At 40.3% G+C, this 21,446-nt stretch overlaps 1 protein-coding gene and 1 pseudogene across 2 annotated transcripts in view; both read left to right on the top strand.

The window, feature by feature from the left end:
- The first annotated feature begins 639 nt into the window (after positions 1–639).
- The window catches only part of ESR2 (estrogen receptor 2), a 59,968-nt gene continuing 39,161 nt past the window's right edge, over positions 640–21,446 (top strand). The window contains exons 1-3 of one of the 2 annotated variants that reach the window (XM_047864652.1): positions 640–1,016; positions 3,336–3,508; positions 16,614–16,730. In XM_047864652.1, coding sequence (XP_047720608.1) covers positions 655–1,016; positions 3,336–3,508; positions 16,614–16,730 — 652 coding nt within the window. In that variant the 5' untranslated portion in view covers positions 640–654. The remainder of the gene's footprint in view (positions 1,017–3,335; positions 3,509–16,613; positions 16,731–21,446) is intronic. The other variant, XM_047864653.1, reaches the window with a different exon arrangement.
- Positions 16,250–16,372, top strand: LOC125169118 (uncharacterized; annotated as a pseudogene).

Below are 21,446 nucleotides of genomic sequence, written 5' to 3'. Positions count from 1 at the left end.
TAGCATTGTGCTCACTTTAAACAGGTTAAGCCACTCCAGCGCTTCCCATGGGCCATATACTGAACCTGAGAAGCGATAAATTATTAACTGACACGAGTGCAGTGGCCTGTCTGTTCCTTGTGTTTATTACTGGTGACTGATTCATTGTGTGTTTGAATATCTGTTACTGCTATCCAGGCCCATTGACCTGCTCTTTCGAGGTTTCTTGGCAATTCTCGTTTATTTTTCGATAAGAATTTTTAAATACACTTACCTAGTTCCAGAAGGGGGGAAAAAACCCTTGGGATTTTAATTTAATCCTGCATTTTTTAATTTTAAAAAGTATTTATAATAAATTCTTGTGGTTAAAAAAATTCTTGGAGCTAACAACAACAAAAGTGATAAAAAAAAAGTGAATAAAGTAGCAAATGAGAGTTCCTGCCCCCTGAGGTTAGTATTTTTTTTTTTTTTTTTGTCTGTCTTTCAGGATGTGTTTCTAAGCTGTGTGTGTGTAAGTAAGAAATATGTGTGGACATTTTTAATAGTTAGGCCTATAGCTCTAATTTAGAAATGTCTTCTGTTTTTCTCTACAGCCCCCGAGTCTTTGAGAAACTTATAATGTCCCTTTGTGCCTCTTCTCACAAAGAGTTTCCTCAGCTGTTACCTATTCAAGACATGGATATCAAAAACTCACCATCTAGCCTTAACTCTCCTGCCTCCTACAACTGCAGTCAACCCATCCTACCCCTGGAGCATGGCCCCATATATATACCGTCCTCCTACGTGGAGAGCCGCCATGAATATTCAGCCATGACATTCTATAGCCCTACTGTGATGAATTACGGTATTCCCAGCAGTGCCAGTAACTCCGAAGGTGGACCTGGTCGACAGACCACAAGCCCAAATGTGTTGTGGCCAACCCCTGGACACCTCTCTCCCTTAGCGATCCATTGCCAGTCGTCGCTTCTGTATGCAGAACCTCAAAAGAGTCCTTGGTGTGAAGCAAGGTCACTAGAACCCACCTTACCTGTACACAGGTAAGTCCAGTCTTTATTCTGAATTGTACTTCAGGGGCATTATTCAAATCACTTTATGATTTAGTGAGAAGAAAGATATGCATTACTCCAGGTCTTTCTTCATCACATAGATTACTAAGAGCACCTAACACATATATTCTGAATTCTAGAATATCTATTCTCTTCTAATCCTCATTTAAAAAGTAAGCTTGTAGATCTGGGTTCTGGGGAAAATTCACTATCATGACTACGGTTTTTAGACATTAGAGTTTGAAATAAAAAATCGCTTTTCTGTTGATGAAGTGACTTGGGTTTGAAAAAGAAATTTTTAGGGGTGCCTGGGGGGCTGTCGGTTGAACCTCTGACTCTTGATTTCGGCTCAGGTGACAATCTCACAGTTCCTGGGATCGAACCCTGCATGGGGCTCTGCTCTGACAGAGCCTGCTTGGGATTTTCTTTCTCCCTCTCTCTCCCTCTGCCCCTCCCCTGTTTGCACACTCTCAAAAAAATAAAAAGTAAAAAAAAGAAAATTTTACTTTCTTTTCAAGTTAGATGCTTCTTATCTTGTAGTGAAATCACAGTTGAGTGTTCATGGCACATTGTGTCCAAGAGAAAAGCAACTGGGGAAGTGTTACTGCTTCAATGAAATGGACTGGACACATGAAGCCTGAAAAGACAGGCAATGATTGGCACAAGTTTTTGACAGTGAACTAAAATAGCATTTCATAAAGATTGATGGGAAACTAAATGTAGACTTTAGTTGCAATTTCTTGAAGTTAAAAAGAGTATCTGTACTCTTAAATGCAAGGTAACGTGGGTTATTTCCATTTAATTTGTAATGTATTTAATGATAATTACAGCTATGGAGGGAAGAGGTCGGGTAGGGAGAAGGATGAGGGGGAGATAAATTTCTAAAATAACCAAAGTATTAAGTTCTTGCATGTTGGGTATTGAAATTTGTTACTTTCAAATGCTGTCCTAACACTTTGAGAAAGCTATGTTACACTGTAATTTTATTTTTCTCCTTTTTAAAATCTTTGTGGGTAAAAGAGAATATAAACATTGTAGATAACTTTTTTTTAATGTTTATTTATTTCTGAGACAGAGGGAAACAGAGTGCGAGTGGGGGAGGGGCAGAGAGAGAGGGAGACACAGAATCCAAAGCAGGCTCCAGGCTCTGAGCTGTCAGCACAGAGCCCGACACGGGACTCGAACCCATGAACTGTGAGATCATGACCTGAGCCGAAGTCAGAAACTCAACCGACTGAGCCACCCAGGCGCCCCATGTAGACAACTCTTTCAAAGTCCTGTTTTTCACTCAGCCTTTAAGGGAAGAAATATTTTGTTTCTGATCATGAGATCTAATCAGAGTTCTAATATAGGGTAAATTAACCCGTAGTATAATTATCTTCATTTATAAATCAATTATATCTCTGACATTTCCTTTCCAAAAGAAACATGGCTTAGCACGATTAGGAACTAGCCGGGTATGCATTTAGTGTCCGCTAATACTGCCTTCATGGGCTGTCCCTTCCTCTGTGGAAGCCACTGCCTTTCTCCCCAGCACTGCACACCTGCTTCCTTCAGAAACTTCTCTGAGCACCAGCGTGTGTGCACTTTCTCCCCCTCTCTTCTCCTTTCTCTCTTTTTCTTCTCCCTGCCTTTTCCTGTCCTTCCCTGCCCTTCCCGGCCCTTCTCCACCCTTCTCTACTCTTCCCTACCCCTTCTCTCTCTCTCTAAACCAGAGTATAGCGTTCACTTCGATGTCACTTAAAGTCTACTCCTCTTACCGTTATTTTCACTCTAGACCTTCATCTTAAATTGCAGAATGAAAGTTTTTGTTGCCCATTTAAATGGGAACTCTGAAGGGCTATTTAGCACCACTTAGGAATGACTGATACTTGAAAATGGTTAGGTGAGATTAGGTCCATCCTTGCAGTGTTGATGAATTAGCAATTATGGAAGGCCACTGCACACCCTGCTTGTAGTTCAGACCTGTGGGTAAGACTTGTTCTGGTCACTTATTACACTCAGAGATGTGCAATCTGATGGCTACAACCAGCCGTCTATAGTTACTAGTGACCCTCAGCATTGCATGGATGGGCATAGGCTCACCTAACTACCTTCAAACATCAGTCATTCCCAACAGTGTGACTCTTTCTGGATCTCATGATATCAGCAACAAAGGTCGTGCTTGATCAGATTTCCTGGAACTTATTTATTGTGAGCTCTGGAGGGCAGAGGTAAATTAGGCAGTGTTCGTGCTATATTTTTTTTTTCTAGAAAGTCCATCTTTTCCCCTTAATGCTGTGTTATAATGAATATTTTCTTTGCCCCCAGAGAGACACTGAAAAGGAAGGTTAGTGGGAGCAGTTGTGCCAGCCCTGTTACTAGTCCAAGTTCAAAGAGAGATGCCCACTTCTGTGCGGTCTGCAGCGATTACGCATCTGGATATCACTATGGAGTCTGGTCGTGTGAAGGATGTAAGGCCTTTTTTAAAAGAAGCATTCAAGGTACAAGAGTATTGTTAGCTGCTTCTGTAGTTTTCCGCTTTTGCTTTCAAATAACTCTGCAGATGACCTGGCAGAAGTTTCACCGTTGGCCTGTTTGGTACACAAAGTACAGCAGTTGAGAGGCTCGTGTGTGTTGGGGGATGGGGCGAATGGTGGAGTAGGATGTTTCAAGCATAGAGCCCCTTATCTTTAATTCTGGATCTCTACCGCAGAGCCCCAGAACTTGAACGGATCTCTTCCCACCATCACCCATCACCATTTTCTTGGGAAGAGAGGCCTAGTTACCACTCTTATGTATCTGTTACTGGTTTTTGATCTGTGGTTACCATGAGGTTTGTATGTAACATCTTATGCATATGGTACTTTATGTTAAGTTGATGGTCTCTCTTGTCTTTAATGTTTTTTAAAATGTCTTATTTATTCTTGAGAGACAGAGAGACAGGGCATGAGTGGGGGAGGGGCAGAGAGAGAGGGAGGCCCAGAATCGGAAGCAGGCTCCAGGCTCTGAGCTGTCAGCACAGAGCCCGATGCGGAGCTTGGTCTCACAAACTGTGAGATCATGACCTGAGCTGAAAGTCGGACTCAGCTTAACCGACTGAGCCACCCAGGTGCCCCTTAAGTTGATGGTCTCTTAAGTTTGAACCCATTCTTTACTCCTCCCTCCACTCCCCTCCCCTGCTGTGTTTTAAATCTACTGTGTCATACGTTACATCCTTTTATTTTGTGAATTCCTTGACTGGTTTTTATAGATATATTTAATTTTACTGCTTTTGTGCTTCCCACTTTTCTTCTGCTTATGGTCTTTCTTTTCCACTCAAAGAGTCCCCTTCAACATTTCTCATAGGGCTGCTTTAGTAGTCATGAATTCCTTTAACTTTTGTGTCTGGGAATCTCTAAGTTTATTTTATTATTATTATTATTATTATTTTTTTTTTGAGAGAGAGAGAGATGTCGAGAGAGAGAGTAGGGGAGGGGCAGAGAGAGAGGGAGAGAGAGAGAGAGAGAGAGTCCCAGGCAGGCTCAGTACTGTCAGTGCAGAGCCTGATGCAGGACTCGAACTTACAAACCATGAGATCATGACCCGAGCCGAGATCAAAAGTCAGCTGCTTAACCGACTGGGCCACCCAGGTGCCTCACTTTTTCTCCCTTTCTATTCTGAATGACAGCCTTGCTGGATAGAGTCTTCTTGGTTGCAGGGTTTTGTTTTTTTTTTTCTTTCAGCACTTTGAGTATATCATGCAGAGTTTCTGCTGAAAAATCAGTTAACAGCCTTATGGGGGTTTCTCTTTTATGTATCTGTTTTCTCAGAATTTTAAATTTCTCTCTTTATCACTACTTTTTGCCATTTTAATTATTATGTGTCTTGGTGTGGCCCTCCTTGGGTTGATTTTGTTGGGGTCTCTGTGGGCCTCCTAGATCTGGATTTCTATTTCCTTCTCCAGATGTAGGAAGTTTTCAGCTATTATTTCTTCAAACAAAATTTCTGTCTCCTTTTCTCTCTCTTCCTTCTGGGATCCCTATAATTCAAATGTTATTATGCTTGATGGTGTTGTTCAGTTCACTAAATCTAGTTTCATTCTTTATTTTTTTTCTCTCTCCTATTCAGCTTGATTCCTCCCCATTACTCTGTCCTTCAGGTTGCTGATCCATTCTTCTGCTTCCTCTAGTCTGCTATTTATTCCCTCTAGTGTGTGTGTGTGTGTGTGTGTGTGTGTGTGTGTGTGTGTGTGTTTTAAGTTTTTAATGTTTATTTATTTTTGAGAAAGAGAGAGAGGCAGAGAAAGAGAGGGAGACAGAATCCAAAGCAGGCTTCAGGCTCTGAGCTGTCAGCACAGAGCCCACATGGGGCTTGAACTTATGAACTGCGAGATCATGACCTGAGCCGAAGTTGGATGCCTAACAGACTGAGTCACCCAGGTGTCCCAGCCTCTAGTGTATTTTTAATTTCAGCTATTGAACTTTTCATCTCTGATTGGTTCTTTTTTATGTTTTCTATTTCTTTGATAAGAGTTTAACTGAGGTCCTCTACTCTTTTCTCCAGTCCAGTGAGTATCTTTATGACCATTACTTTAAATTCTCTATCAGGCATGTTACTTATCTCTGTTTTATTTAGGTCTCTTGCTATGATTTTGTCCTCTTCTTTCATTTGAGACCTTATTCCTCTGTCTCCTCATTTTGTCTAACTCTCTGTGTCTATTTCTATGTGTCAGGAAAGTCTACGTCTCCTGCTCTTGAAAGTACTGGCTTTATGAACAAGAGGTCCTCTAGTGCCCTGTGGTGCAATGTCTTCTGTTCACCACACCTAGGTCTTCAAGGATGTCACCTCTGTGTGTTGTGTGCACCCACTATATAGTGGCCAAGGTGCTTTGGCAGTCCTGTTGTCTGCAATGGCTCTCTTTGCCTATTGTGGGCTGAGTTGGGTCCCTTTGTTGTTAGAGAGCCAATCTGGGGCCACCTTGGCTTGAACTGAGTCAGACCAGGCATTTGCCAGAGATGTGGTAGCACTGAACTACAGGGCACTTTTCATGAGTTGTCCTTTGAGAAGCTTTTGTTGGTGGGTGGGGCCAGGAGTTAAGACCAGATGTCTGCCTCCAACCCACTGCTGGGGCCACAATTGGACTGGTGTGGTGATCTTTCCCTCTACCCAGGTCAGGAGTCACTTTGGAATGGTGCTGGCCCCTCTCAGGGCTGCTTGTATGCTGTCAGGCTTGTGACAGCTCTTTGGATGGGCTCTGGCCAAGGGCGTATTAGAGAGGGCAAGTCTGCAGGAGAACATGGAGCATGGCAGGCCTGCTGTTAGCAAGTTATATAGAGGGTATTGGGACTGTGCTGGTTTTTGCAGGTGTCTGTGTGTCTAGGCTGGGGTGTGGGGGAGGGGAATGGCACCCACCAGCTCCTTTGTTCCTGGAACAATCTCCCAATGATTCCTGCCACTCTAGCACACACTCTGAGATTAGTAAACAATCTCCCTTTCATATACCCCAGGCATTTTTCAAATAGCTGCTTCTATGCTGTACCTCCATGGGGCTGTTTGTTGTGCTGTTTCTTTAAGGGCAGGGTCTCCATTTCCTGTTGCCTTCCCAGCTCTCAGAGTCAAGTGCGCTGATTTTTAAAGTTCCATCTGTTAAGCCCCCCTGATTGTAAGAACTCATGAAATTACCCCCCTCTGTTTTTCAAAGCCAAATGTTAATGGGGATTTGTCTTACCTGTGTGCATTCCGTACTTGGGGTGCCTGGTATGATAGTCTGTTTTTCTCCCCACTCCCAGCCAGTGGGTCCTTCCCCTGCTGTGGACAGTCCCACAGGTCTGTTTAGCTCCTGACTACCGTTCCACCCTTCCTACCCTCTTCATTGTGGCCTTTTCTCTACATTTATCTGTGGAGAGTCTGTTCTGACAGTCTTTGGGTCATTTTCTGTATTATTAACACTGATGTGGGTGTTATCTAGTTGTATCCTTGGGACAAGGTGAGCTTAGGATCCTCCTATTCCACCATCTACCCCAGAAATCCCTAGTTATAACCCTTGTGAAGAAAAAGCTTGGAAAAAATGTGCTTATTAGGAATTCCAAAGATTGTTTCTTCCTTTGACTTATGTTTAACATTTGGCATGTTTAAAAGTCATGATGGTAGGATGGCTCCTGATCAAATCTAGAGGGGGCGAAGGGTAGAATTTAGTGGTAAAGAGTTACCTTCCTGTAGATCCCCTGAAATTCATCCTGCTGTATAGATGGCCACCTATTTGTCCTGACTCCTCCATTTAGTAGCTCTATGACTTTACCTTCTAGTCTGTTTCCTCCTCTGTGAAATGGAGATACTTACAAAGTTATTCTAAAAATGAAATGGAGTTGGTTATGTGAAAATATTTGGTCATGTATGAACATCATGCAAATTTAGGATATTCTAGTTGTTCCCTATCTCTTCTACATTGAGATATCAACATCCTTTACCTTTTCTTTGTATTTTCCTTCTAATCCTAATCTCATTTAAATCTACTTCCTTTAAAATCTTCATAGTTGGGTGGGGGCGCCTGGGTGGCTCAGTCCATTAAGTGGCCGACTTCGGCTCAGGTCATGATCTCGTGGTCCGTGAGTACGAGCCCCGTGTCGGGCTCTGTGCTGACAGCTCAGAGCCTGGAGCCTGTTTCCGATTCTGTGTCTCCCTCTCTCTGACCCTCCCCCGTTCATGCTCTGTCTCTCTCTGTCTCAAAAATAAATAAACGTTAAAAAAAAATTAAAAAAAAAATCTTCATAGTTGGGTGGATGAGGGCCCTCTGCCATTTCCAAACTTAATTTTCTCATTCAAAGAAGAAAGCATCACAGATAAAGAAAGCATATGTCATCGAATTATCAAAACATAAATTGTATTGTTTGCTTATTTATAATTGCTTTTATACACCAAGCTTTTCATTCTGTATTTAACATATTTAGTGCTTAGATATTTTTATTTATGATAATTGCAGTAGTAGATTATAAGGCCAGGTCCACTTCCCTACTATATAGTAAAAACAATTCAGATATCTAAAATTCAGAACTGAACTCTTGATATGATGACAGTTCTCTATCTTGTTGAGATTCCAGCATGTTATTCCTTAAGGAAATCTTGACCTGATACAACTAACTATATCCTTTGAAAAAGATCCTTTTTATTTGCTGTTGGGAAAAAAAATCTCTACCTGAAATATCTTGGAACCCTTAGACTATGGCTGATTACAATGATAAGGGAGTTTGCTCTGCTTTCCATATATCATTCCTTCCTACCACATGGGTCAAGAAACTATTGGGAAAGGTGAAAGGAATGTCACACTCTAAGTGTGCAGAAGGGAAAGAGGTAGTGCTCTGTGCCCTTACAATTGCTTAACGTATAAATGATCATTTTTTTTGGACTCCACATTTTTCACATCCCCTGATATAAAATGTGGTGCAGCAACCAAGAATGGACACTCAATTCTTTTTGTATATTGAATAAGAATGAAATGTATTTATCATATTATCATTATTCATGATAAACACTCTCAACGTTTATTTATTTTTGGGACAGAGAGAGACAGAGCATGAACGGGGGAGGGGCAGAGAGAGAGAGGGAGACACAGAATCGGAAACAGGCTCCAGGCTCCGAGCCGTCCGCCCAGAGCCCGACGCGGGGCTCGAACTCCCGGACCGCGAGATCGTGACCTGGCCGAAGCCGGACGCTTAACCGACTGCGCCACCCAGGAGCCCCAATTCATGATAAACACTCTCAACAAAGAAGGTTTAGAGCATATCTCATCGTAATAAAGACCGTATTTGAAAAACCCACAGTTAACATCATGCTTGGTGGTGAAAAACTGAGAGCTTTTCTTCTAAGATCAGGAACAAGACAAGGATGACCACTCTCCCCATTTTTATTCAGTGTAGTACTGGAAGTCCTTGCTAAAGCAATCACACAAGAAAAGAATAAAAAGCATCCAAATCGGTAAGGAAAAAATAAAACTTTCACTACTTGCAGATGACATGATATTATACATAGAAAACCCAAAAGTTTCCACCAAAAACCATTAGAACTGATAAATGAAATAAACTCAGTAAAGTTGGGGATACAAAATTAATATACAGAAATGTGTTGTTTTTCTATACACTACTAAATAGCAGAAAGAGAAATTAAGAAAACCATTCCATTTACAACTGCACCCAAAATAGTAAAATACCTAGGAATAAACTTAACCAAGAAGGTGAAAGACCTATACTCTGAAAACTATAAAACACTGATGAAAGAAATTGAAGATGACATGAACAAATGGAAAGAGATTCCATGCCAATGGACTGGAAGAACAAACATTGTTAAAGTGTCCATACTAACCAAAGTAATCAATCGATTCCCTATCAAAATACCAACAGCACTTTTCACAGAACTAGAACAAACAACACTGAAATTTGTATGAAAGATCCTGAATAACAAAAGCAATCTTGAGAAAGGAGACCAAAGCTGGAGGTATCACAATGCCCGATTTCAAGATACATACTACTTACCTATGGTAATCAAAACAGTGTGGTACTGGCACAAAAACAGACACACAGATTAATGGAACAGAATAGAGAACCCAGAAATAAACCCATGATTATAAGATCAATGAATCCTTGACAAAAGAGGCAACAATGTACAACGGGGAGAGAACATTCTCCTCAATAAATGGTGCTGGGACAACTGGACAGCTGCATGCAACAGAATGAAACTGGATCACTTGCTTACACCACATACAAAAATAAACTCAAAATGGATTAAGGACCTAATGTGTGCGAGACAGAAAACCATAAAACTCCTCGAAGAAAATATAGGCAGTAATCTGACCTCAGCCTTAGCAACGTTTTTCTAGATATGTCTCCTGAGGCAAGGGAAACAAAAGCAAAAATAAACTATTGGGACTAGACCCAAATCATAAGCCTGTGCACAGTAAAGGAAACCATCAACAAAAGAAAAAGTCAGTCTGCTGAATGGGAGGAGGTATTTGCAATGATATATCCAATAAGTGGTTAATATCCAAAACATATATAGAACTTCTACAACTCAACACAAAAATAATAGTAATCCAATTGAAAAATGGGCAGAGAACTTAAATAGAAATGTTTCCAAAGAAGACATACAAATGGTCAATACACACATGAAAAGATATTCGGCAGCACTAATCATCAGGGAAATACAAATCAAAACCACAATCAGATATGGCTGAAATAAGTCAGTCAGAATGGCTAAAATTAAAACACACACACACACACACACACACACACACACACACACACACACAAGAAATAACAAGTGTAGAGAAAAGGGAACCATCATGTACTGTTGGTGAGAATATAAACTGGTACAGCCATTGTGGAAAACAATAAGGAGGTTCCTCAATACATTAAAAATAGAATTACCAAAAGATCTAATAAGTCCATTATTGGATATTTAACCAAAGAAAACTAAAACTAATTCAAAAAGGGATAATGCACCCTGTGTTTATTACAGCATTACTTACAATAGCCAAGATATGGTAGCAATCTAGATGTCCATCAATAGATGAATGGATGAAGAAGTTACACACACACAGAGTAAGAGAGAGAAAGAGAGAGAGAGAGAGGGAGAGAGAAATATTACTCAGCCATTAAAAAGGATGAGATCTTGCTATTTGTGACAACATGGATGGATCTAGAAGGTATAATGCTAAATGAAATAAGTCAGACACAGGCAAATACCATGTGATTTCACTTACATGTAGAATCTAAAAATAAAACAAATGAGCAAAGAAACAAAAAAACAGACTTTCAAATACAGAGAACAAACTGGTGGTTACCAGAAGGGGGTGTAGTGGGGGATGGGTGAAATAAAGGGAATTAAGAGGTACAAACTTCCAATTATAAAATAGTCACAGATGGGGCGCCTGGGTGACTCAGTTAAGCATCCGACTCTTGATCTCATGGTTCATGAGTTTGAGCCCCATGTCAGGCTCTGTGCTGGCAGTGTGGAGCCTGCTTGGGATCCTCTCTCTCTCTCCTCTCTCTCTGCCCCTCCCCTGCTTATGCTCTCTCTTTCTCTCTCTCAAAATAAAGAAACGTAAAAAAAAAAGATCATTTTAAAATAAAGTAGTCACAGGTGAAAAATATAGCATAGGGAATATAATTAATAACACTGTAATAATGTTGTAAGGTGACAGATGGTGACTACACTTACATGGCGGGCACTGAGTAATGTATAGAATTGTTGAATCAAAATGTTATACACTTGAGCTTTTGTTTCCCAGCCATGCCTGTGGTCTTACCACAGCTTGTTTGTTCTGGGTTCTAATTCTCTTTTATTCCCAAATAAACCAGTCTTCCGGTTGGAAAAAAAAAAAAAAAGTTATACACCTGAAACTAATATAGCATTGTATGTTAATTATACTTCAATAAAATAAGCTAAAAAAAGGAAAAAAAATTAAATGTACTTATCTTAGTCAATTTTCTTCACATTGTTTTATTAAATAACTTTATTTTCATTGATTTTTTTAAATATGGGAGGTTATTTTTTTTAGTTGAATTTGAGATACAATTTACATATAATAAAATTCCCCTATTTTATTTGTATAGTTTTATGAATTTTGAAAATGCATGTGGTCATTTAACCACCACCATAATTAAGATATGGAATGTTGGGGCGCCTGGGTGGCGCAGTCGGTTAAGCGTCCGACTTCAGCTCAGGTCACGATCTCACGGTCCGTGAGTTCGAGCCCTGCGTCAGGCTCTGGGCTGATGGCTCAGAGCCTGGAGCCTGTTTCCGATTCTGTGTCTCCCTCTCTCTCTGCCCCTCCCCCATTCATGCTCTGTCTCTCTCTGTCCCAAAAATAAATAAACGTTGAAAAAAAAATTAAAAAAAAAAAAAAAGATATGGAATGTTGCCATCAGCCCAAAAAGTTCCCTTAGGCCCATTGCGGCCAATTGTCCCCCAACCTCCCAAGGCCCTGTAACCATCGATCTATTTTCTGTCCCTATAGTTTTGCCTTTTGCTAGAATGCCCTATAATTGAATCGTAAAGTATGTAATCATCTGTGTATCATTTCTTTCATTTATCATGATGCTTTTAGGATTTATCTGTGTTTCATGTACAGTAGTTCATTCCTCTTTGTTACTGGGGATTATTCCAGTATTTAGATGTACCACGGGTTATGTATTCATCTGGGTTGTTTCTAGTATTAGGCTATTTTGAATGAAACTTCAGTGAATATTCATGCATCTTCCTTTCTCTAGACCAAAGTTTTTGTTTCTCTTGGGTAAATACCTAGGAGTAGAATTGCTGCTTGTATGATGAGTGTATGTTTAATTTTATAAGAACCTAACAAACTGCTTTCCAAAGTGGTTGAAACATTTTGTATTCTCAACAACAGACTATGAGACTTCCAGTTGGTCTACATCCTTGTAAAAACTTGATATTGTCAGCTATTGGGTATACAGTTGTGTCTCATTGTGGTTTTAATTTGTGTTTCCCTGATTAGTAATGATTTTGAGCATCTTTTCATGTGTTCATTGATTTTTTTTCTCTCTCTCTATGACCTATTAAGGTCTTTTATATACTAATGTTTTATTCTGTTCTATTGTCTAGTGCTTCATTCTTATAGAAGTACCACCACATTATTTTAACTATTACAGTTTTCTTTTTTTTAGTATAATTTTATAATGCATTTTAATACAAGCCAGTATAAATATCTCCTGTTTTAAAAGTATTCTGGCTATTTTCCTTGGTTTCTTCATACATAGGAATATTAAAATAATTTTATTAAGTGTCCTCCCATCCATAATGTTAAGAAAAGTGGAGACTTTGTTAAACCTAAGAATTATTATGGAATAAATCTTTTTAATAGTCTTCACATCAAGAATATGTCTCCATTTATTTAGGTCTTTTATATCTCGTATACAGTTTTGTTACACACACATATATATAATACATTTCTCAGAGGTATTTCTGTAAATTTCATTCTTTTGGGCTATTTCTTTTATGTCCATATATAATAGTAATACTATTCTATTCACTTTCATTTTGATATTCATATGAACCTTTTATCATTGTCTTTTGAAAGTTAAAATCTTTTTGAGTGCTGCTCAAAGATCTTTAATTCTTTGTTTCTTACAACTTTGGAGTCTGAGCTTTCAATGGGAAACTCTGACAGCTGGTAGGTTATACAGCAGATTCCTTATCTTGGAGGCACATATTCCATTACTTGGGATTCATTTGGCCTTGAAGCCACAAAGGATGTCCTGAGGGAACAAAACACAAGGTTGATTCCTGCTGTTGAGGGATAAGCGTGCCAGGGAGGGTGCGGATGATAAACATTGCTCTATCGTTGAAATGACAAAATCGGGAAGCTGAACTGAGCTTAAACTCAGATCTTCTGATCTCAGTCCAGTGCTGTCTCTCCCCTCTGTGCTATGGATTTGAATGATGACAGGTATTCAGACTCAATAATTTTGTAGAGTATACAGATAACCTTTTACCTGTATACAGATTATAAAAAGCACATTTTGCTATAAAGCTTTATATCTTTAAGAATTAGCTACCTATTCTGCTTTGAACTTTTCTGTCAGTTCTGTTAGTATGGAATAGCATGCCTCTCAGGTTGTTGCATGAAACAAGAAAACTATTTTATTTAATTTTGTTGGAGAGGGAGAGAGAACGTGAGTAGGGGAGACGGTTAGAGGGAAAGGGAGAGAGAGAATCTTAAGCAGGCTCCACACTCAGCATGGAGTCTGATGCAGGGCTCAGTGTCACGACCGTGAGATCATGACCTGAGCTGAAATCAAGAGTTGGACGCTCAACCAACTGAGCCATCCAGGCGCCCTGAGAAAACCATTTTAATATGTGAGGTAGTTCGTATAGTTTAAGGACTTTTTTTTCCCTTTTTTGCCAGAAGTGAATTCAATTACCCTGGCCTTCTTGTATAAGACATTTTCTAGGCTATTTTTTTTTTTGAACGTTTTATTTATTTTTGAGACAGAGAGAGACAGAGCATGAACGGGGGAGGGGCAGAGAGAGAGGGAGACACAGAATCGGAAGCAGGCACCAGGCTCTGAGCCATCAGCCCAGAGCCCGACACGGGGCTCGAACTCACGGACCGCGAGATCGTGACCTGAGCCGAAGTCGGATGTTTAACCAACTGAGCCACCCAGGCGCCCCAAGGCTATTTTTATTTAGTGTGTTCATATTACTATGCTTTCTCATTGTTTTTAAGTAAAAAGGTCTTTTAAAATGAGGTAAAAAAGTGAACCTTTCATTGTCCCTTAAATGCTTATTGTAAACCTCTATAAAACCAAAAAGGATGACATCATGTATTATTCTTTGAGTTCTTAGAAGGTCCTTAAAAGATTGATACCTCTATGGAAAGTACTGTGGGGTTACATTTACCTTCTAGCCATAAAAGATTATGTTTTAGCGGACAATTGAAAATTTCTAATTGGGAATGTATCTTGACTTTTAGCATATAATTTATTTTTTAATGTTTTAAGTGATCATAAAAGCAATAACAAGTAATTATCTGTTCCTTTAAAAAAGATTTATGCCATACCTCATATTGCCTCCTACTCTTGCGTGTGTGTGGAACCTGTAAATATGAGAGTTGCTTCCTTGGTTAGGTTACCTGATATGGCAAGTGGTGATGGGGGAGTCTCGTGATTATGCTATAATTATGTAAGACTCCATCATACTGGAGTGGAGAGACACATGGGAAGTCAGAGATGTGCCCCCCCTGGCCTGGAAGAAAGCAGACATCGTGCTGTGAACTGCTTTTGGACAGGGAACTGGTTCCTCTATGAGTTGGCAACAGCATCCTGCTGACAGCCAGCAAGTGAATGAGAACTTCAGCCCCACAGCTGCAAATGGCTGATTCTGCAAACACCTTATATGAGCTTGGAAGGGGATGCTGAGCTTCATATGAAACCACAGCCCAGCCAACACCTTGATTGCAGCCTTTTGAAACCCTGACTAGAGTAAGCTGTGCCTGGATTCTTGACTCGTGGAAACGAGATAAGTGGGTTTGGTTTTAAGTGTGTAAGTTTGTAGAAATTTATTACGCATCACAGAATACTAAAACCATAACCTTAAGATGATTCGACTGAAGTTACATGTTTTCTTTTATAGAATGGGGATGATAGCTCTTTATAGGGAAGTTATGGGATTCAATGAAATGTTGATAAAGTATCTGGGAATCAGTACGTTGTCAGAAGGTTGGTGAGCCAGGCTTCCTGTGTGTGGCCGGGATGAAGGTCGCTTGAGAGGGCGTTTGCATCTCTTCGAGAGCTGTAGTCTCTGCCGTTGCTGCTACCCCAGGCTGGCTCAGGAAATGGTGGTAAAGCCACAGGCAACTGAATTTCAATTTGTGTTTGGTTGAACAAGTGTTACTGGAATCTACCTAAAGTGGGAGAGAATTATAAAATTCGATTTTGGTGCAATCGTGGAACAATGTCTTTTTGCTCTAGGGGTCGGGTAGGGTGCATCTGTTTCGCAAGGCTCAGCTCTGAACTCTGGGTGGAGTTCAGTCTGCACATTTCCTTATTCTCCTTGGACCAGCAACTACCCGAGGCATTTCCTTTTTTTCAAAGGGCCTCTTCTTGGCTCCAGCGGCCAAGCCAGACTGTTGGAATATCCCATCTACTTACATACTATTGGCTAAAGCAAGTTTCATGGCCACACTCAACGTCAGTTGGTAGGCGAGCACACTTTGGCTGCTCTAGTGCACTGCAGGGTCACAGGGCCGCGGGAGGCAGTGGCAACTGAGAACAATAACCACAGCCAGCCTCAAGTGGCAGTTTTTTTGGTTCTTCAGTTTGCTAATTTCATTATCCCCTTAGTGATTAGTTTCGCTCTCTTATTTGACTATGAATTCCCATAAGGGGCGCCTGGGTGGCTCAGTGGGTTGAGCGGCTGACTTTGGCTCGGTCATGATCTCACAGCTTGTGGGTTTGAGCTCTGGGTCCGGCTCTATGTGAACAACTCAGAACCTGGAGCCTGCTTTGGATTCTGTGTCTCCCTCTCTCTCTCTGCGCCTCCCCCTCTCATGCGCTGTCTCAAAAATAAATAAACATTTTAAAAAGTAAAAAAAAAAAAATCATGCTAAATCCCAAAGAGGGATATGTATAAAAGAATGTAAGCAATTGAATTTGGTGGCCTGATACGCAAGTACTATCCTTGAGGTGTTCTGTGATTTGCAGAACCAATTTCAGACGACTGTCTTACTTTCCCTGTCCAAAGGAGAATATTTCAGCTTTTCACAGTGGCAGAATTGTAGCCAATGAGGTTTATCCGAGGCACGATTATTGCTAATTGAAACCAAAGGAGAATATTTCTAATGCATCTCTTGAGAATTCTAAGAACATGCAGAGAATAGCCTATTGGTCAAAGAGTAGGATATGGAGATATTCCTGGATTTTCTATACTCACTAATAAGGTGCTTATGATGCTGAACTTTGGCCTTTGTACCTATACCTATCGTTAAGAAGATGCCCCCTACCTCTCAGCTGGGTAGCATTATCAGTGTTGTTGACCAGGAAGACATGTAATCAAAATATTGTAACAATAGCCTGCCTGTTTTGTTTTGTTTTGTTTTGTTTTTTTCCTCCGTTGTAGGACATAACGATTATATTTGCCCAGCGACAAATCAGTGCACGATAGATAAGAACAGGCGCAAAAGCTGCCAGGCCTGCCGACTTCGGAAGTGCTATGAGGTCGGGATGGTGAAGTGTGGTGAGTGTTCGCTTCCTGTTTCATTTCATCGTATGGGGGGGCGTGCCGATGGCTCCTTCAAACAGGACAGGTGGGGGAACTGGGGACGTGTAGCCTGGATGGGAGGAGAGTTAGGACTTGGTAATTATCATCAAGTATTTGTACGCTGCCACATTGGAGGGGGCATTGAGCAGAGGACAGAGCTGAGGTGAACAGGAACAAGTCACAGGAGGCACATTTTGGCCCAATATAGGGAAGAACTTTCTACAGCTCAGGTGGTCTGACAACACAGTAGACTGCTGCTGGGTTTAGGGAGCTCTAGAAACCAAAGTGCTCAAATGGGCTGGATGACCATCTGCCCGAGGCCTTGCAAAGTCTAAGGATGAAGTTCAGATAAATGTCCACAGTCAAAGCTGTGACAGAAAAGTAGAATATCTTGTGGGTTACTTGGAGAGCTATGGGAAAGATTCATGCCTAGCCCTGTATTAGCTTTCTAGAAAAGGTACATATAGGTGTCAGAAACATGATAGAACCATGGAAAGCACACAGAACGCAGATTCTGTTGTATGATATCTACGTATGCATATATGCGTATAAACATACGTATGTGTGTGTATGCACACATACATGTATACGTACATGAAGAAAAAAGAAAAATGGGCACATTAGTATAACATCTGACAGTAATGCGTACCTCCTGCTCTCTCCACCTGGCTAACTTTTGATTCCCTGTCTGTACACACTTGCATGTATATGTACTCACAGCAGCTCTGCCCGAGTTTTCCTGTTATTCTCTAGTCAGTATGTTGCCTGTGGTTAGTTGTAATTTCTCTATTTAAAAAATTTAAAACAAAAGTCTCTTTTCACCCTGAAGTCTCTTAGGAGCTCTGCCTTTTTTTTTTTTTTTTCAACGTTTATTTATTTTTGGGACAGAGAGAAACAGAGCATGAACGGGGGAGGGGCAGAGAGAGGGGGAGACACAGAATCGGAAACAGGCTCCAGGCTCTGAGCCATCAGCCCAGAGCCCGACGCGGGGCTCGAACTCACGGACCGCGAGATCGTGACCTGGCTGAAGTCGGATGCTTAACCGACTGCGCCACCCAGGCGCCCCGAGCTCTGCCTTTTGAATATTCTCTCTTTTTTTGTATTTGCTATGATATAGAACCTTTAATTTCAATATTTATAATTTCTCATCTTTTACATAGACTTATATATATATAAATGTATATGTATACATTATGTATACATTTATATATATGTATAAATATATATATATACACATTTATATATACATGTATAAATGTATATGTGTGTGTGTGTATATAAATTTATTGTTTAATTCACTTCCAATTTAGTTAGCATATAGTGTGCAATAATGATTTCAGGAGTAGATTCCTTAATGCCCTTTACCCACTTAGCCCATCCCCCCCTACCACAACCCCTCCAGTAACCCTCTGTTCTCTATGTTTAAGAGTCTCTTATGTTTTGTCCCCCACCCTGTTTTTATATTCTTTTTGCTTCCCTTCCCTTATGTTCATCTGCTTAGTATCTTAAATTCCTCATATGAGTGAAGTCATATGATATTTGTCCTTCTCTGACTAATTTCACAGTATAATACCCTTCAGTTCCATCCACATAGTTGCAAATGGCAAGATTTTCTTCTTTTTGATTGCCAAGTAATACTCCATTATGTGTGTAAACACACACACACACACACACACACACACACACACATATATATGTATATGTACCACATCTTCTTTATCTGTTCATCTGTCGATGGACATTTGGGCTCTTTCCATACTTTGGCTATTGCCAACAGTACTGCTACAAACATGGGGGTGCATGTGTCCCTTCGAAACAGCACACCTGTATCCCTTGGATAAATGCCTAGTAGTGCAATTGCTGGGTCATAGGGTAGTGCTATTTTTAATTTTTTGAGGAACCTCCATACTGTTTTCCAGAGTGGCTGTACCAGTTTGCACTCCCACCAGCAGTGCAAAAGAGATCTTCTTTCTCTGCATCCTTGCCAACATCTGTTGTTGCTTGAGTTGCTAATGTTAGCTATTCTGACAGGTATGAGGTGGTATCTCATTGTGGTTTTGATTTCTATTTCCCTGATGATGAGTGGTGTTGAGCATTTTATGTGTCTGTTCGCCATCTGGATGTCTTCTTTGGAGAAGTGTCTATTCATGTCTTTTGCCCATTTCTTCACTGGATTATTTGTTTTTTGGGTGTTGAGTTTGATAAGTTCTTTATAGATTTTGGATATTAACCCTTTATCTGATATGTCCTTTGCAAATATCTTCTTCCATTCCATTGTTGCCTTTTAGTTTTGCTGATTGTTTCCTTTGCTGTGCAGAAGCTTTTTATTTTGATGAGGTCCCAATAGTTCATTTTTGCTTTTGTTTCCCTTGCCTCTGGAGACGTGTTGAGTAAGAAGTTGCTGCAGCTGAGGTCAAAGAGGTTTTTGTCTGCTTTCTCCCCTAGGATTTTGATGGCTTCCTGTCTTACATTGAGGTCTTTCATCCATTTTGAGTTTATTTTTGTGTATGGTATAAGAAAGTGGTCCAGGTTCATTCTTCTGCATGTCGCTGTCCAGTTTTCCCAGCACCATTTGCTGAAGAGACTGTCTTTATTCCATTGGATATTCTTTCCTGCTTTGTCAAAGATTAGTTGGTCGTACGTTTGTGGATCCATTTCTGGGTTCTCTGTTCTGTTCCATTCATCTGAGTGTCTGTTTTTGTGCCAGTACCACACTGTCTTGACGATTACAGCTTTGTAATACATCCTGAAGTCTGGGAGTGTGATGCCTCCAGCTTCAGTTTTCTTTTTCAAGATTGCTTTGGCTATTCGGGGGTCTCTTCTGGTTCCATACAAATTGAAGGATTGTTTGTTTTAGCTCTGTGAGGAATGCTGATATTATTTTGATAGGGATTGCTTTTTCTTTTTCTTTATGTATGTAACAGATAAGGCACCTCATCTGGCTATATTATAGTATAGCAGAAGTCCTCTTATTTGATCACACTTCTCTGGCTTTATAATCACTGATGTTTCCTGTTTTCTTTGTAAAACACCCTGCCAATGCCCATGACCTCCCCGTGTGTATTGGTTACTCTTTAAAACATTCAAGCATTTCTGTTCCCACCACTTTAGTTATAGCCTTATCAGTAACCAGTAGACTTTTTCCAAAACCTATTTCTACTCATTGTAACTGTCAAATTATGTAATTTAATTAGAATTTATACAAACATGAAATATGAGTAGGAAAAGATATCATTTCTGTGAAAGCTTTGAATACAACTGTAAAGGAGGGACACCAGGCTGGCTCAGATGGTAGAGCATGTGACTCTTGATCTCAGGGTCGTAAGTTCAAGCCCCACATTGGGTGTAGCACTTACAGTAAAACAACAACAACAACAACAACAACAACAACAACAACTGTAAAAGACTAGTAGCTATTGAGTTAGGTATGAATGAGATTGTGGCGGGGGGGATCATAAACCTAGAAAAATTCTGAATTTGGATTGCTTTATGAGTGCCTAAGTTCTTGCTCCGTTGTAAAGAAGTAGAAATTGAAAATTCAGAGGCTGTGCATCGTGGATGTGGTTTATGTAGGAAAGTTACTTGTGATTTAATTGGCAGATGTGCTTAAGGAGAAAGATTTGGTCCTCTGACAAAAGATTACAAATTAAGTGTTTCATATTTTAAGTTAACATTTTAAGGTGTGTATTTTTTAAAAAGCTATTTACAATTTAGTCAGGATAAGAACAATTTTATTCTACTACGATCTGTTGGACAGGTGTAGCCCTGGTGGTTTGGGACCAGGGCAGGAGCACATGATAATCCGCCTGCAGGGGGCGGTGTATGCGGTGGGAGAACAAGAGGACAGGACTCCCGAAGGTTGAATTTCCTTTTTGTCCTATTTCTTGCTATCTGTGACTATGCTCAAACCTAACGTTTCTTGGTTTTCTTATCTCTGAAAAGAAGATATCTGCTTCACTGAGTTTTGTGAGGAATACATATGAAAAAAAAATATAAAGACCTAGCACAGTGTTTGGCACTAAATTTTAGTTTTCCTTCCTTTCCCCTCCCTCTTTGAAAAGCTCATATAAGTTATGAGGAGTTTTGACACAATACGGTCTTGCAAGGCAGAGTACAGAGATGTACTTTAAAACATCTTTCTGGGGCGCTTGGGTGGCTCAGTTGGCTAAGTGTTCAACTTGGGCTCAGGTCATGATCTCAGTTTGTGAGTTCGAGCCCCGTGTCAGGTCTGCACTATGAAGCCCGCTTGAAATTCTCTCTCTCTGTCTCTCTCTCTCCCCCCTCTCTCTGTTCCTCCTCAACTTGCGCTTTCTCTCTCTCACAAAATAAATAAACTTAAAAAAATCTTTCATGATACCAACTCAAAAGAGATCTGCAACCCCATGTCACAGCAGCATTATTTATTTATTTGTTTGTTTATTTATTTATTTTTAAAATTTATATCCAAGTTAGTTAGCATATAGCAGCATTATTTATAATAGCTAAAGCATGGAAATAACCTAAGTGTCCATTGCCAGATGAATGGATAAAGAAGTTGGTGTGTGCGTGTGTGTGTGTGTGTGTGCGTGTGTGTATAAAAATGGAATAGCATCCAGCCATTTAAAAAAAGCCCACAAAGAGATCCTGCCATTTGTGACAACTTGGATGAACCTTGAGGGCACATGCTAAGCGAAGTAAGTTAGAGAAAGACAA

This window comes from Prionailurus viverrinus, chromosome B3, assembly GCF_022837055.1.
Source record: "Prionailurus viverrinus isolate Anna chromosome B3, UM_Priviv_1.0, whole genome shotgun sequence".
Lineage (NCBI taxonomy): Eukaryota > Metazoa > Chordata > Mammalia > Carnivora > Felidae > Prionailurus > Prionailurus viverrinus.
The sequence above is the reverse complement of the archived record's forward strand: the minus strand, read 5'-3'. Positions and strand labels throughout refer to the sequence as shown.